Source organism: Amborella trichopoda, chromosome 9, assembly GCF_054954075.1.
Source record: "Amborella trichopoda isolate Santa Cruz 75 chromosome 9, AtrichopodaSantaCruz75HAP2 v2.0, whole genome shotgun sequence".
Lineage (NCBI taxonomy): Eukaryota > Viridiplantae > Streptophyta > Magnoliopsida > Amborellales > Amborellaceae > Amborella > Amborella trichopoda.
The window spans coordinates 32,931,385-32,949,608 of NC_142344.1; the positions used below are offsets into that span (position 1 = coordinate 32,931,385).

At 34.9% G+C, this 18,224-nt stretch overlaps 1 protein-coding gene across 1 annotated transcript; it reads left to right on the plus strand.

Moving 5' to 3' along the window:
* Positions 1-15,695: 15,695 nt before the first annotated feature.
* Positions 15,696-17,322, plus strand: LOC148780490 (uncharacterized). Its single transcript, XM_088847798.1, has 3 exons — positions 15,696-15,866; positions 16,609-16,746; positions 16,828-17,322. The coding sequence occupies exons 1-3, from the start codon at positions 15,696-15,698 to the stop codon at positions 17,320-17,322; spliced, it is 804 nt and encodes a 267-aa protein (XP_088703924.1).
* Positions 17,323-18,224: the final 902 nt, after the last annotated feature.

Below are 18,224 nucleotides of genomic sequence, written 5' to 3' on the forward strand. Positions count from 1 at the left end.
ACTATATAAAATCTTGGTGCTAATAAGTTTTATTTTTTATTTGCTTAATTTACACGATTTCCCATTCATACACACAAACATCGACTTTAGCTCATATATCTGCATTCCGTTGCACACATCTGTATTTGTGTGACAGGCCTCTAATTGGGCGAGCCCAACAATAATGGTGTAACTATATATTTTCACCAATGTCCAAAAGGTGGTTAATTGTGCCTCTATCGGATTCATTTTTATTATATTGTGTCAAGAAGACCATCCACAAATGAGAATATTTTGGCATTAACCCTAGAATCAACTAGGACCTCAATATTTCACAACTGGAAATTGTTTTTACAGCAAGCATCCCTAAGGTCCTTAAAATCGATTCCGACTTGAATTTGTCCATTTCTCTTTTGAACTAGGGTTGATTTGGGATAGTCAACTTCACACATGAAACCAGTGGATCAAAGTCTTTCACCCTCGACCTCGATTTGAGGAATGAGGTCCATTTTAAATCTTCAAAGGGCCAATTTTATAGTTTTACATCCAGGTTAACGAATAATTTCTGCGTAGCAATTGATTGGTTTTAAGAAACTTTTTACTATTACTATGGAGTTTCACACCAAATCACTTGCGCTTCTATGTAATTCCACCACATTTTTGTGCTCCATAGGCCATACTATATAGTTTGCAAATTAGTTTCGCTACATCTCAATCATCCGATATCAAAACAATCTTCTTTCTTGGGGAATATACAAGGGGTATAATCGATTAGATATAAGCATAGTTCTAGGCCCATATATACACATTTTTCATCAATTTAACATGATCTTTTGTTCCTCATATGATCATGAGATTTGGGTTGCAACAAATACAGAATACCATGGCTTTTATTTATAAGGTCCTCCCATTATGCGTTTGTTTAGGGGCTCTCCCACCCTTTTCTATATTTTATGGCAGCTTTCTAACATACATGTGACTAGAACATATATGAGTGGACCACCTTGTGTCTTTCCAATTCTTCAATTGGGAACCGTCACCTGCCTTAACTTTCTAAATTTTTTAACAAAGAGATGCTTGGATAGCCATCCCTAGGTACTCCATGTGATACGATCAAATCAGTGTTTAAAAAAACACCGAGTCGAACCGGACTCGCCCGGTTCGACTCGGGAATCGCCATGGACGGATCGAATTGCGAAAAAAACGGGAATCATCCAGTTCTAGAGTGAACCAGACTATTCTATACAGTGACTCGCCGATTCGCTGTACGGAATTGGCGAGTCCATACAGTGAATCGGCGAGTCCCTTACAGAATTTGTTTTTGTTTTTGTTTTTTTCTTTTTTTTTTTTTTTTTTTTTTTTTTTTTTTTTTTTTTTTTTGTAATCCATGATAGATTTTTTTGTAATACTTGATCGAATTGTTTTTTTTTTTTTTTTTGTAATCCATGATCGAATTTTTTGTTTTTTTTTTTTTGTAACCCATGATAGAATTTTTTGTAATCCATGATCGAATTTTTTGTAATCCATGATCGAAATGTTTGTTTTTTTTTCTTGTAATCCATGATCGAATTTTTTGTTTTTTTGTTTTTTTTTTGTAACCCATGATAGAATTTTTGTAATCCATTATCGAATGTTTTGTAATCCATGATCGAAATGTTTGTTTTTTTTTTGTAATCCATGATCGAAATGTTTGTTTTTTTTTTTGTAATCCATGATCGAATTTTTTGTTTTTTGTTTTTTTTGTAACCCATGATAGAGTTTTTCCTAATCCATGATCGAATTTTATGTAATCCATGATCGAATTCTATGTAATCCATGATCAAATTTTTTGTAATCCATGATTGAATTTTTTTAAAATTTGTGATTTTTTTTTTTTAATCCATGATCGAATTCTCTTTTGTAATCCATGATAGAATTTTTTGAAAATTTGTGTTTTTTTTTTTTAATCCATGATCGATTTTTTTGAAAATTTCTTATTTTTTTTTTTTAATCCATATTATTCAAAGAGAAAATGAGAGAGATGATGATTCTGAGGCCACCCTATCCCAGCCATATTATTCACATATCGAGTCCCAACAGCAACAATGTAGGGATGAGCACGACAGTGGAGGTGAGCATGAAGGATGGACAATCTTCGGGGATTTTAGATTGGGAACACAACAAAACACTAACACTCAGATATTTGGGAATAGTCAGACGCCTGCTAATATCGATGATTCGTTTTTAGATCGAATCAATGAATTGTTAAACGAATTGAATCAATGGCACCAGCGTGACCAAGAAGAACAATAACGTCGTCTATCATTTTATTTTTAGATCATATGTTACTAATTTTATGCTTTATTGTAGTCCATGTATGTTGATATACTTATTCCATGATAATTTTATGTTTATCCTTTTGTGTGATGTAAATTAATGCTGAATGGCGGTTCATGCAGAGAAAGAACATATCAATATTCGCATATTCATTCAAAAACATGAAAATTCTTAATGGAGTACCCTCATTTCTTATTGAATTCCTAAAAAACAGTATTTATAATGAATTTTAATAATTTTTTAGAATTTTTTTTAAGCTTTATTCTGACCGATTCACCCGATTCTCGATTCGGATTGCCGATTCACCGATCCGGATCGATTTTTTGGGAGCCCGATCCGGGTCACCGATCCGTTTTTTAAACCATTGGATCAGATACACTAAGGGGCCGTTCGGATCCATGAAAAAAGTTTACCTGTCAATTCCTATTTCCATTGAAATATATTTCTTGAGGAAAGTATTTTATTTAAAATAGATTTATGCAGTTTGGATGGTACATGGATGCATAATATTTTCAATTATTATTATTTTATTTTTCTTTACATTTTTCGTTGAGTGCTTTTGATTGTAATATTAATTATAGAGTAATGATCTTATGAAACCCTCTCACACCCATGAGTGTAGACCCCAAAGGATCACCATTAAATTTGGTACAGATCTCTAAAAAAATTTAAGTCTCACACCCATGTGATAACGTTTTTAGAGATCTATGCCAAATTTAATGGTAATCGTTTGGGGTCCTACACACATGGGTGTGGGAGGGTCTCATAGGATCATTACTCTTAATTATAATGTCAATTTTTAAAAAAATTTAAGAATGCTTTTCTCTTTAAAAATTTTGAGATAATTTCTCTCTCTAAAAATTTTCAAGTAGTTTATCTCATAAAAATTTGATAAAGTTTCTCTCTCTAAAATTTTAACATATTTTCTCTCTCTAAAACTTAAAATTTGAAATAATTTCTCACTGGAAAAACCTTGAAGTAGTTTTTCTCTCTAAAACTTTTGAGAAAATTTCTCTCTCTAAAAATTTCATGTACTTTCTCTCTTTAAAATCTAAAGATATTTTTCTCTCTAAAACTTAAAAAAAACTGGATCTCTCTCTAAAATTTTGTAATAGTCTCTCTTATTAAAAACTTTTAGGTAATTTCTCTATAAAATTTTAATATGCTTTATCTATCTAAAACTTAAAATTTGGATAGTTTATCTCTTTAAAAATATCTAGTACTCTCATTAAAAAATTTAACTAACTCTCTCTCTCTTAAACTTAAAATTTGAGATAATCTCTAAAAAATATCTAGTACTCTCATTAAAAAATTTAACGTACTCTCTCTCTCTTAAACTTAAAATTTGAGATAATTTCATTCTAAAAATTTTGAGATAGTTTCTCTTTTTAAAAATTTTGAGATATTTTCTCTCTAAAAATTTTTAGGTATAAAAATTTTGAGATATTCTCTCTCTAAAAAATGTTAGGTACTTGCTCTCTCTAGTACTTAAAATTTGATATAGTTTCTCTAAAACTTAAAATGAGAGATAGTTTATCCTTTTAAAACTTAAAATTTGATATAGTTTCTCTATCTAAAACTTCAAATTTTGATATAGCTTCTCTCTCTAATATTTTCAGGTAATTTCTCTCCCTAAACTTAATATTTGAGATAGTTTTTCCCTCTAAAAATTTTGAGATAATTTCTTTCTCTAAAAATTTTGAGGTAGTTTCTCTCTAAGATTTAAAACGTGAGACAGTTTTTATCTTTAAAAATTTTGAGACAGTTTCTCTCTATGAAACTTAAAATTTTAGTTACTTTTTCCCTCCAGAAAATTTGAGATAGTTTCTTTCTCTAAAATATTTTTGGTACTTGGTATCCCTAAAACTTAACATTTGAGATAGTTTCTCTGTTTAAAAATTTTTTAATTACTTTCTCTCTATAAAACTTAAAATATGATATACTTTCTCTGTCTAAGAATTTTTAGTTATTTTCATTTATGAAATATAGAATTTGAGATTGTATCGCTATAAATTTTGAGAGAGTTTCTCTCACTACAACTTAAAATTTGAGATAGTTTCTCTCTCCAAAAATTTTAAGATAGTTTATCTTTCTAAAAATTTTCATGTACTTTCTCTATGTAAATCTTAAAATTTGAGATAGTTTCTCTATAAAAAATTTTAGGTAATTTCTCTCTCTAAAATTAGATATAGTTTCTCTCTAAAATTTTAAAAAGGCAAGCTTTCAATGCTTCCCCTACAATATAAAACTTATATACTTCCCCTTATCCAACCGTCCATTCTAAATGGAGGGCTATGATTTCCCCAATCACACTATTTTAATTTTAATGTTTTTTCAGTGAACTATTTTGCCACCGAATTTTGTACATCTAATCCTCTATTAAACTCATACTAGCAAAAAATGTAAAACAAATATTTTCAATAAATTAAATTATTTTTAATATTTTTTATTGATGCGCTCGAATGAGACAATGTCACGTACCAAATTTCATATTCATACAATTTGTATAAAAAAAATAAAAATAAAATACTTGAGACGTTGGATCTAAGATCAAATGGTGAGTGGCTCTCTTGATCCAAATTGGACGGCTGAATCGTAGGGGAAGCATAGATCTTTTATGCTGTAGGGGAAGTATAGAAACCTTTCTCATTTTAAAGTACTATCACTTTCTAAAACTTAATATGTGAGATAGTTTCTCTCTCAAATTCATAGGGGTGTTTTGATGGAATTAATTGTATTTTTATGAAGTTGGCGTCTCCATAATAACGAAATCTAGCTGGAAATCAATTTCCAATTGTAAAAGGCGTTGATGCAATTTTCTTTATTTTTAGTTGGAAATGAAGAAAATAATTTTGGCAAAAATAATTCTCGATCTCAAAAAATCGATCAAACACCAGAAATGTGACTCCAATGTCATCAAAGGGTCGGGGCCCAAATCCCCATTGACTTACCACTTTTAATTACCTAAAAGACCATTTCTAGAAATGCATTTCCAAGTATCCTAATGGCCCTTGAGGGGGAAACGCAAGAAAAAAATCACCTTTTTTATTTATTTTTTTAATAAATATTCCTTACTTTATTTATAAAATCTACTTAAAAGAAATTACATCAGAGGAAATAGCTAGAGCAGACAAAGAGGGCCCTCTTTTAGCTAAAAAGTTAGCTAAGGAATTTGCTTCGTGAAAGACATGGTAAAAAGAAACTGAAAGTGGAGCCACCAGATCCATAATCTGCAGCCAGCTAGAACTTAGTTCCCATGGAATATGATGCTCCTTCTTCCACTAATTAATTGTGTTCATAGAATCTCCTTCAATAATGCAGCTACTCTCGATATTTCTAGAGATAAAAATTTTTAACCCTTGTAACAAAGCCAATAACTCCGATTGGTTAGCCATGACTATACTAATAGGGCCACCATATGAGAAGTTCACTGCTCCAAAACAGTCTCGCAATACACCCCCAATGCCTGCCAAACCTCGATTTCCCAGAGAGCTCCCATCAATATTTAACTTAAATCCCCCACTCTTTCATGCCACCCAAATACTCCTTGGTCTCATCTTTACATTACTCATTAAAAACAAATTTGGCAAATTAAACAGAACATCTGGTTGTGAAATCCCTCAACCCACCTTAGTAACTGAGAGCCTAGACCAAATAGACAGTTTAACTTCACTCAACAGTCTATCAAAAGATAAACTCTCTCTTTCAAAAGTCTAACTCTTTATTTCTTTTTATAATTCCCATAGAATAGCTCCTCTCGCTATTTGCCATACCAAAATACCCTCGGAAGGTAAATGATTAAAGGTAACTATGATACTAAACTCAACACAGATTGGGGCAGTGAAGCATGAATTCCAAGTAGCCGAAATAACCAGTACTAAATTCTTGAGGCAACGTGGCAGTGGATGAGAAGATGCTCCCCAAATTCATCTTCTGCTTTACACATCAAACATATATTAGGTAAACCTTAACCTCTCTTAATCAAATCATCCATCGTCAAAATCTTATTGTGAATAGCTAACCATAAAAACATATACACCTTATGGGGAAAACAATCTCAATTTTAATTGAAATCTTGAACAAAAATCTGCTCAAAGAGGACAAACTCTACTCCCATGAGTATATATTAAAGTCAATTGTGAAACCGTGTTTCCTCAAAGATTTCTCAACCTGATTCAATTAGATTTGTGTCTCTATGATATAAGTGAACCATATATTTGTTTTAGCCTAAAGATATATCGGCCCAAGGCTTTGTGTTCCACCGAAGGCTCTCTAGACAGTGCAACTTTAAGTGTGCTTCAATAAATATTCCATTCGATCCATTTTTTGATCTTCCCGTACATTCTCCTTGAACATTGATTGCATCACATAAGAGATTCTACTCCTTGGACGTTTAATACTTTGAAGACGGGGAACATCCGATGAGTATGTGTCTAGTGTAAAACACCCAAGATGATTTTGAAACCAAGTTATTTCCAGTATGATTTTTTGGTTTACAGGACAGAGACATTGGTGTTACTTTGGCTGCCATCCCTTCTCAGTGGCTTTATCAAGAGATGGCTCCTTTGAGTGCTTTCCATTTAGTTTAGAACAGTGTTCAAAAAATCGACTCAGCCAGGGTACTCGACCTTTGCTCGAGTCGACTTATTTAGGTGAGTCCGATTAATTCGCCAAAGTACAGTCCAAGTTTAAAAAAATAAAAAAATCGTCCTAGATTATTCCTTTGTAAGAGGTCTTCGGTTCGAATCATCTTCTTGACCAATTTTTTTAACTCCCATATTTTCTTAAAAAATAGAAAAAGAAAAAAGGTTTAAGGAAAGGAAAGTTGATTGACTCCCATATTTTCTTTAAAATAAGAAGAGAAAAAAGGTTTAAGGAAAGGAAAGTGGATGTTTAAAGAGGGATTTGAACCCTCACCATTATGGATCATAAGAATGCACACAAACCGATATGTCACTTGAATATTCATGCTAAAAATTGGCACATTGCATAAATAACATATTAATAATGCGTCTACAATTTGCTCAAGGCAAACTCGCCTCAACCGTAGGGCGAGGCCGAATTACTCGGCCGAGTCTTAATAGTCTTGTCTAATTCTCGAAACAATGGTTGAGACACTCTCTCCACAGTTAAGAGACAGTGGAGACTCTGACAGCCCATTTTGACCTTGGTTAATACTTAATTGACCAGGATTTAACTATGAATTGTTTTCTCAATCTTCTGAAACTCTGAAAGGCTTATGGTTGTTACAATAATTTCCTAAAGTGTCATGACTAGTCGTCCTTTTGTTGGGCTTTTTGGCCATTAAAGGCCTTATGAGAGATTGTATTCAAATATTTTAATATAGTAGAACACAAACTTAGTGGGAGTATGGTCCTTTGTGGACCGAGGTAGGCAAATGTTATTTGTCAATACTCAGACTTACCTTAACATGCTAAGTCACTCAAGTTGAAAAACCCTTATTACTTAGACATAAAACAAAATCGATAAGGGGTAGCAGGGTCATCCCTTGATGAAGTCAGAGTTGCTCAGAATAGGTGAGTCAAAGGACTGTGTGACCCTTGTGTGTGATTGTCGGCCTCTAGGGACGAGGGCAAAAGCATCATTATTTAACCAACACACATGATATACATATGATAGCCTTATTGAAAAAATGAGTCACCATTGAGGGTGAAGCATGTACATGTGCAAGAAATTACCCCTATACCCCATAAAATTGTGGTTGCATCAGGTTTATGTAACCTTAGTCTTGTGTCTGGTGGAGAACTTATAATCCATAGACTCAGATTGTGTCACTTTGCTTACTGACTGATGCAATTGTTAGTGAGACATGGGAACTGCTGAGTTATTTTGACTAAGCAACTGTGGATTATAGTCCATAGTAAAAGATGGAGAGCTTCAGTAATTTAATAATTCCTAGATCAGTAATTTAATAATTCCTAGACCTAGTTCGATCCGATTTCCATAAAAATTATTTTGAATTAAGAGTTTGATGTTAAATGTTTTTTAGATTGGTTTTTTAAATTTTTATAAGTCTCTGGATATTTTATTTCACAAAATGGATTTATAAATTAAAAGATATTGAATTTTCAATATTTAAATTTCAAAGAGAAATAATATTTATTTTTAATATTCTAAAAACTAATTTTATAATTTAATAATATTTATGGGGCCCCACCGTGCACATAATTGAGAAGTGCATGGTGCCCACTTAGGGGCCCCATAGGTGGTAACCCCAGTTTGGGGGCTTTGTTTCTGTTTGTTGGAAATGTCATCTAAGGAACTCAATCAAATTGAATTAAAATACAATTTTTTGAAATTATAGATGATTGATTTCAATTATATATTATGTGTAAGAAAATTATGAAAAATTAGAGAAACTATAATAGTATTTTTCATGATTTATTATTTGATAAAATTAGGTTTAAGAAGCTGAAGGATTATGTCCGAGCACCTTCTGTTGAATCATGATGGCTTATCTAAAGTTTGGATAACTCCAATCTCTCACCCACAGGTCTCCTATGAATAATGGTATGCATCTAATCTCCATAAGGATGGCCAACCCTAAGATACCCTCACCTTTGAAAAACTCTATAAATAGGGGTATCTCATCTCATTCCCTACAAATCTCTCTCTCTCTCTCTCTCTCTCTCCCCTAAGGGTCACACACCACCCTCTCACCTCTTGATCTCATCTATCTAAAATCTCTCTCTTATCTCTCACTTAGATATTAATAAGAGAAGAGCTGCATGCCGCAAAGCTATGTGCAAGAGGGGGTACGCCACACTTACAGAAGGCATTGAGGCCTTAAACTTTAAGATAGTGGTTCCATTGCTCTCTTATCATTAAGGGTTGTAGGCTAAGCTTTCCCATGCTTCAATGATATGAGATAGGCCATTGATCCCGTGTGTCATTGGAGGAAGCGACTCAGTGTAGGATGTACAAAATCCTGTTGAAGTAATCTTTTGAAATCTTGCCTTGTGCTTTACAGTCTTCTTATTTGTTGTTCTTTCTTATTCCCTTAAGGATAATGTTATTTTTGTTTATTGAATAAAAGAAGTTGTAATTAGTGGCAAGAAGTAAGAATATCTTTTGGTTTTTATTTATTTATTTATTTGATTTGATTTTATTGTATTTGATCTATTGTAAGTATTCTAGTCGGTGAAAAGCAGAAAAATTAAAAACTATATGCATTGTGTTAGATCACCTTGTCCAACTTTAATTGGTTTCAGAGTTAGATCAACTTGCTGCTATATTTCTTTCCTTTCACTGGTTCGGTGAGTTTTAAAATCAGATTAGAAAGCCAATGGCTTTTGTGGTCAAGGAATAGATCTACAGAAGAATTATTGGTACGTTCGAATACCCAAAGGTATTATGTAGACTAAGATTTTATTTATTGTTTTGGAGCATTGAAATGAATAATGGGATGACGTATTTCTCTAATACACACCATATATTTTGTATTTTTTACAATGGGATCATTATGCAAAATGTTAGTACGAGATCATGGGGGAATTGCGGGGCGCCAATTCTGACCTTGCAAATTCTAAGAACTATACACTGAGTTTTGTGAATTTTTTTACCAAGAGAAAATTTTTATTTATAGGTAACATTTGATTGTAACTCATTAAATTGAGTCTACTTTCAAACAAAAAACCATTTTATGGAGAAAGCCTTGTTGTTCATATAGTCTTTTTATTGAAGGATGAGCATGTGTTGTTTTTTGCAATGAAAACTATTTCTATGACATGAATGTCATGATTTAATTTCCATTCTTAAAAGAATATTTTGGGACCCGCATTGAGATTTTTAAGTAGCTATTTTGAGTCTAGTTTCTAACAAAATCTATTTGAGAGAGAAACATCTATGAGAAATAAAGAACAAATTTTTTTTTGAAGAGGGGTTATCCTGAATTTCTGCAGTTTCAAGTGTTTCACTTAAATATGAATATCTATATTTGTCACACCTACATAACTGAGTGATATGAGGCCTACTGAAAGATAGTTTTTGTCATTTTGTGTCTACTTTCAATCAAAATAGGTTTGTAAGGGAAACTCCATATGGGTAGGGAAAAAATAAAATTGTACTAAATAGTGTTCATCTTGGAATTTTGTAGTATGATATATTTTGAGATACGAATGTCACTTATTTATTTACGTGAAGAAAACTAAGTTTTGGTATTAATACTATGATGTCAAGTTTTGGTCTTGAGTTTAGTTTTCAATAGAAAAGTTTTTAGGAAGTAGTCCTTTGTGGATTGAGAGAAAGAATTACTTTTATGGAGGGGTACACATCCTGATTTTCTATTGTGAAACCTATAATGTGACGTGAATTTCACTAAATAGTAGAGTCACTAAATAGTGTGGTTTGGCATGGCACTAAGAATTATTCTATTTTTTTTAATTTATCTTAAATTCTCAAAAGTTTAATAAGGGATGTTCATCTTCTTCTCTGCAGCAAATCTAAAGATGTGACATTCTAAGGCACATTTTGTACTCCTTATTGTGGAAGCCTTTTTAGGTTCATTTAATGTTTTATAGTCTGCCATGAGTATGATTTATAACATTGAAACTTCACACTTCATGTGAAGAGTGTTTCTTCATGGTATAAGCAAGGGAGAATCCAAAGCCTAAAGAAGTGGATGCTTTATCGACATGCAAAAATGATGACCAAGTGATTTTCTATGATTTTTGTGCTCTTCCAAAATCACAAAAATTTGTCAACAAGCAAAAGCAAGAATCAAGAAAACCTTGATACCACACTACATAGTTTTGAGGTATGAAATATATCCTACATTACACGGCTAGGTCAAAATGGAAATGAGGAGTAAATGACTTATAGCCATTTTGAGTCTTACGTATCTTTTACTCATTTTTTATTATATATTGTGTATAAATTTATTTTATAGATATATGGAGAGTATGAACATTAGTTGATAGGTGCTAACAAGTTTGAAAGATCCGGTTTTTTAATAACCTATGTATTTGTGCGTCCTTGTGCTTGTGTGAACCACTTAATGTAGTGAAACACATGGACATGTGATTATAGTATTTTTGATCTTGATCTATGGCCTAAGAATTAAACATGAGAGATGGGTATTTCTCCTTCAATCATGTAGCACAAAGGAAGCTTTACACCCACTTACATGTTCTGATAGAACCAGGTCTTAGTGACCATCTTTCCAATAATGTCTAATGATATGGTATACTGCATGTGATAAGGATCTCATGTTAAGGTCTCCAATTTTGCCAAGAAAATGTGTGTCAGGTTGTTGATAACCAACCTTTTGTCATTTTTTATTTTTTGGATAAAAACAACATAGATGGATTACATGTTTTGTTTTGTTGCTATAACATAACTTGGTAAGTAATTAAAGGTGAATGCGGTAAAATGATTTACAAAGACCTAGCATGTATTGTAAAATCAATTTGGACCCTTTGTGAAAAACCTAGGTCAATGCATAGCCTTGCAAGGTCCATTAATTTTTTGATTGAAAATGATTCTAAACTGTCATGCTATTTTCTGTCTATTACTTATGAAAATATACCAAGTCAATAGAGTTTTGATAAAATGGAAAGCATGGAGTCATGAAGGTACTTTATAAACTTAGGAGAAAAGATGACATATCCATGCACTGATTTTAAAAAGCCATGTCTCATGTTTTTATAAAACCCATTGTATGGCTTGATAGTCAATTATTTAGAATCCTCGATTACCTAAAACCATATAATTGTCAAAGGATGGCTATCTTGTTAGGCATCCTTAAAACATATTGTATGGATAAGATCACTTAGCTTGTAATTATTTTCAACCAATAAAATAGTTTGGTTGAACCTTTGTGGTTCGGAAAGAGTTTGCATACTGCCAAACCAACAAGCATTGATTTATTCTTGCATGAGACTTGTTGTACTATCCCGTAAAATAGACATAAGCATGCTAAGAAAATACATATTATATAGGTTATGTTTGAGTGGGAGTTGTTACAATCCAACTATTATTTTAGATGCTTGGATATTCAGTTATACACATATTCTATTACGAAAGATCTAGATAACTTAACATTATAGTGGGAGTACTTGTTTATGTTTGGATGGCCAGCTGGAATAATATAATATAATGTTGTCCACCATGGAATCCGAACATGTGGCAACAGTTGTATAGCTACAAAAGGGAGTAGCATGATTAATGAACTCCTCTGAGTTGCTGAGATATGACCCCATGCAATGAGGGTGCGTGATGATCTTTTGTGATAGATAGTCCATGATTCATGATGCTGAAACTGAGGGCACAAAAGCATTGGACTATGGCCAAATTCGAGATGCGATCAGAGTAGGTTTAATGTAATGAATCTCATGGAGATTACATCCATGAATCCTTAGTGAAAGGATTGATGGCAAAAGAGATCACCAGAGTTACTGTAATGAGAGAGAATAAATGAGAAATACTTGAGAGAGAGCTTGTAATTAGGAGATGAGAATGAGAGGAATAGAGAATGTAAGGCCTTCAAAGGCCAAGTGGGAGCATGTATTTGAGTTTCTGTGGCCGTTAAAGGCCAAATATTTTGATATATTAGACATAAACTTAGTAGGAATATGGTTCTTTGTAGACCGAGATAAGCCAATGTTATTTACCGATACTCAAACTTAGCTTGACGAGCTAGGCAGCCGAGTTGGAAAACCTTTATTACCTATGAATAGAACAAAACCGATGAGGGTTGGCAAGGTCACCCCTTAGTGAGGTCCAAGTTGCCCATGATAGTATGCTAACGGACTATGTGAGCTTTGTGTGTGATGGCAGGCCACTAAGGACAATGACTAAAGCCCCAACACTGAACCACAACAAGGCATATATATATGATAATAGTATTGAAAAGAAAGAAGTCACCATTGAGGGTGAAGCATATACATCTGTAAGAGATTACCCTTATGTACCATAGAGTTGTGGTTGTATCAGGTTTATGTGATCTTCGACTCTTCTACAGGGGAGAACCAATGATCAATAGACTCAGATTGTGTCACCATACCTATTGGTTGTCTTTGATATCTAATCATAAAGCAATAGCCTGTGGGTCATGGGACTTACTGGGTTAGTTTGAGAAAGCAAGAATATATTATAGTTTATAGTAAACGATGGAGTGCTTTAGCAAATTTATAATTCCTAAACCTAATTCGATCTGATTCCCCTCAAAATTATTTGGATTTACTTATTTGGATGTTAAATGATTTTTAGATTGATTATTTGCATTTTTATAAGTCTTTGGATATTTTATTTTCACAAAATGGATTTATAAAATGAGAGATATTAAATTTTTAGTATTTAAATATTCATAAAGAAATAATATTTATTTTCAATATTCTATAAATCAATTATATAACAATATAATTCATTAATGTTTATGGGGAGGCCATAGGGCCCAACATGCACATAATTGAGAACTGTGTGGGGCCCACTTAAGAGCCCCATTGGTGGCCCCGCCCCACTTTGGGGGCTTTGTTTCTATTTCCTAGAAATGCCATCTATGGCACTCAATCAAGTTGAATTAAAATAGAATGTTTTGAAACTATGGAGAATTGATTTCAATCATATATTATGTGCAAGAAATTTATGAAAAATAAGAGAAAGTGTGCTATTATTTTCCATACTTTATTAGTTGATGGGAATTAGGTTTCCAAAGATGCAAGATGATGTTCTAGCACTTTCATTTCAATCATGATGACTGATCTAAGGATTGCATTACTTAGATCTCTCACCCTACAGGTCTCATATGATCAATAGTTTGGATCTAATCTTCATAAGGATCGTTAACCCTAAGAAATCGTAACCCTTGGACAACTCTATAAATAGGGGGCATCTCATCTCATTCTCTACACATCTCTCGCAACTTCTCTCTCTTCCCTAAGGGTGTCACACCACCCTATCACTTCTCTCTCTCATCCATCTTAGATCGCTCTCTCTCATCTTTCTCTTAAATATTAGTAAGACAGTAGATTCTAAAGTGGATTGTAACTGTCAGCATAATGCTCAATAACGCTCAGGAGTTAGAGGCGATAGAGAGGAGAAATAAGACTCTTTACAAAATAAGTGGAGGGATGGCGAATGATGAAGATGGCCATGGCGAGGGATCTGACAGCCATGGTAAGGAAGATCAGAAGATTGAGGCTTTTGGGATCAGAGGGATGTTTAATAACCCCATGAGGGTTCCTTCGGTTGCTATTGACAAAGAGACTCTGGGACTTTTTGGAGTTCCCTACCCTCTCTATGTTACAGGGTCCTTCTCCCTTGAAGTCAAAATCATCGGAGGTAATAAGGTAGTTTCCAAGTTAAGATTAACTGAAGATGTCTCATTGGCCCTGTGAAATTGTTCATAGAGAATCATAGGGTCTCTTCTCTCTCTTGATTATTGGAAACCTTCGGATCACGCTTCTTTCGCTAATAAGAAGCTGATGTGGATTCGTTTGTGGGGCATTCCCCTACATGCTTGGAAACTGGAAACTATCAAAAGAATTGCTTCCAGCTGTGGGGTTTACTACAATCTGGACTGGGATTCCTTCTTGGGCAAATATTGTCATTTTGTCTGTGTTAAAATTTGGATTGTGGCTGATCTTCCCCTTCCTGAGATGATTAAGCTTCTAGTGGATTACTCTTACTTTCTTATTTCTGTATTTCTAGATACAGCTGATGCTAAGCTCTCTCAGAAGCAAGTGCCTCATAAGCCTGTCGTGGTTTTATTATCCCTACAGGATAATGCTTAGCAGGTTGTTTCTGGCCGGAAAAATCCGTAGACTTAGTCAACCACTAAGGCCTCAGAGATTGTTAATGTCGTGAAAGATGGTTCTCATCGGCGCCATAAAAAGAGAAATCATGGGAAAAAATCAATGGTTGCTCTGAATTTCTATATCTCAAAAAAATGGGTCCCCGTTGGTCATTTTTTTGGAATGAACATAAGGTATTTCGGCGGCCTTTCTTCCCCCGCATCCGTAACTTCTTGTGGTCTCATCTTGTGAGGGCACACCGTCGAGTCCACAAAAAATTTTGGACTGCACCATTGCAGATGTGGAAACCTGTTCAAATCCCCCAAGCCACTTAGCGCCTGCACCGCCTCCTTCACTGACAACGTACCCCTCTCTCATGATGCCCCATATCTCCTGCCAGCCGCCTTCCTTTCTCCTGCAAAAACCATGCTTACCACCGTACTTTGTCTTTAGAAAGGGAAAACCATTACCTAGCTTTGCTTTGCAAGAGCCTGTTTGTTTGCGTGTCTTGGTTGCGCTTCATTAGTTTCTGCTTGCAAGGGTGCTGTGTTACCTTCTCACCATGTATCCCTTGTCATATTGTTGTGAAGCCATCAAGCCCTTCCTCAGAAGCCCTAGCAACACTTCAATCCTCTGCTCATTGACCCGATGGCCCTTGTCGACGTATCATCCGATGACGATGAAGAACACAATGTGATCTCTCCTGCTTCTCCACGCCAGCAGCATTCCCTTGCTTTGGTGGTGGCTAAAAATGTGATTCCTCTCTATATGGCTTCCTGCAATTTTCAATTTAAACGGGTGGATGCAACCTCCTCTAACGTAGATTAACCTATGATTAGAGACGCTCCTGATAAACCTGAAATTGCTGCCATGGTCTTTGATATGGGTTTGGAGTTTAACATCCAGATAGGGTTTTCTATGAGGAGGTCAGCCGTCTCAAGAAAGAAAGGCTTGCTCAGTAGGAAGGAGACTCGGCTCAACCCCCTGAACGTGATGTTGCGGCTCAACTTAAGACTACTTTCAAGAAAAGAATAAACTGGGATATGTGTGAACCAGATCGTTGGCCCGTCTAGAAGCCTAGGGGATTGTTAAAAAGACGGCTCCGGTGGTGTGAAACCAAAGTTCCCAACCAAACTTCCTTGACCTCTCAGAGATTTCCACTTCGAAGGGATCACAGATGGATTTAGATGAAGAACTACAGTCTGCTCTTCACCCTGGCCTAGATGCAACCTGCTCTGAGCAAGGTTCTTCCTCATCCTCTTTTTAACATGTATATTCCTCATTCTCTTTTTAACACGTATATCTTTTCGTGGAATGTAAGGGGCCTGTGTAACCCCACTCATAAAAAGGATGTTTCCTTTTTGGTAGCCAAATTTAAACCGTGGATTTTGCTTCTTCAAGAAACCAAACTTCCTAGCTTGACTGTTTGTGATGTTAGGCATGTTTGCGGTTCTAGTGTTGTTTCTTTTTATGGAATTTTTGTTGTGGGGGCCTAGGGGGGAATATGGGCCTTGTGGCACTCTAGGATCCTACAACATTTTGTTTTTATCCTCCGAGATAGGTTTTGCTTCTTGGTTTTCATGACCCTAACCCTAGCTTTTCATGGGGTTTACTTAATGTTTATGGTCCCACTGATTTTGCTTCTAAGAAGGCATTTCTTAATGATATGGAAAATGTTATTCACAATTTCAATCTTCCAGTATGAATTGGTGGTGATTTCAACTTGATAAGATGGCCTAATGAATGTTCTGTATGATCGACTATTAATTCGTCTATACAGCTTTTTAATCATTTCATTGAAAGTTTGTCTCTTATGGAATTACCTACTGTTGGGACCAAGTTTACTTGGTCTAATAATTCTATCTCTTCCCTGTCTATGTCCAAATTGGATAGAGTTTTGGTCTCTCCGGACTGGGCGGAGACCTTCCCTTTAGTCTCAGTCAAAGCCCTCCCTTGTCTTTCTTCAGATCATACCCCTTTGTTACTTTCTACTACCTTGGAAAGAGGGGGTTCTAAACCATTTAGACTGGAATTGGGTTTGCTAGAAGATAGTGCTGTCATTGAACTAATCACCTCCACATGGCAGAATTCGTTGTCAGTTGGCTCCATAGACTTCCAGCTGCATAAAAAGCTCATAAGCATCAAACATAAGCTTATTGCATGGAATAGAGAACATGGTGGAAACGTCAAAGCTAAAATTGATGATCTTTTAGAGGAGATTGCCTTCTTAGATCACCAGGTTCAGGAGGTTGGGTACTTGTCTATCGAGCTCTAGGAGACAAAATCCAAGTTAAATGAACTCCTCAATCTTTATAAAATTGAGGAATTATATTGGAAGCGGAGGTCTAGGATCAAATGGCGTAAGGAGGGTGATTGGAACACTAAATTCTTTCACTCTATAGCTAGTGCAAAAAGAAGGCACAACGACATCTCTAGTCTCACTATCCTAGGTGTGGAGACTGATAATAGCAATGCTTGGAAGGAAGCTATTGTTTCACACTTTAAGAAGGCCTTTTCTTCGAAAATCAAATTTACCCTTATCCAATCCAGAGTGCCTTTTAGAACCTTTCAGCTGACTCAAGTGCCCTTTTGGAACGTGATATTTCATTAGCAGAACTTAAGAAGGCAGTCTGTTCCCTTCCTGGTGACAAAGCTCCGAGTCCTGATGGATTCCCTTTGGTTTTATTCTAAATATTTTGGAACCTTATAAAATTGGACTATTCGAAGACATTTTTCAGCACCATGGGTCCCCGATACGGAATAAAATAAAGAAGTTGGTCCATAAAGCCTGACAAATAGTGGAAATTTCTACAGTCTCAGAATGACCCAAAACTGGCCAAGATCTTCATAAAGAGTCCAAAAGGTCTCCTGCCAAGTTTCATTGCATTCCGACATGTCTAAGACAGTGCAGACTGAAAAATAGTTTCGGCAAAATCAGCCTCTCGCACCCTGAAACAGAGCCCTATAACTACAACCCTACTTTCGAAGCATCAAACGGCTGTGAAACCACTGCTGTTGGATCTGGCACGGTTGAAAAACCCTAAAGGTCAAATTTCAACTTAAATGGACTCTCTAAAAAGAAGTTATGAGCAAAAGACCAAATTGGAGGAGCCACACACTATTCCTGTGCAGCCACCCTGCAAGTAATCTTCATTAAAACGTTGTCATGAACAGTGA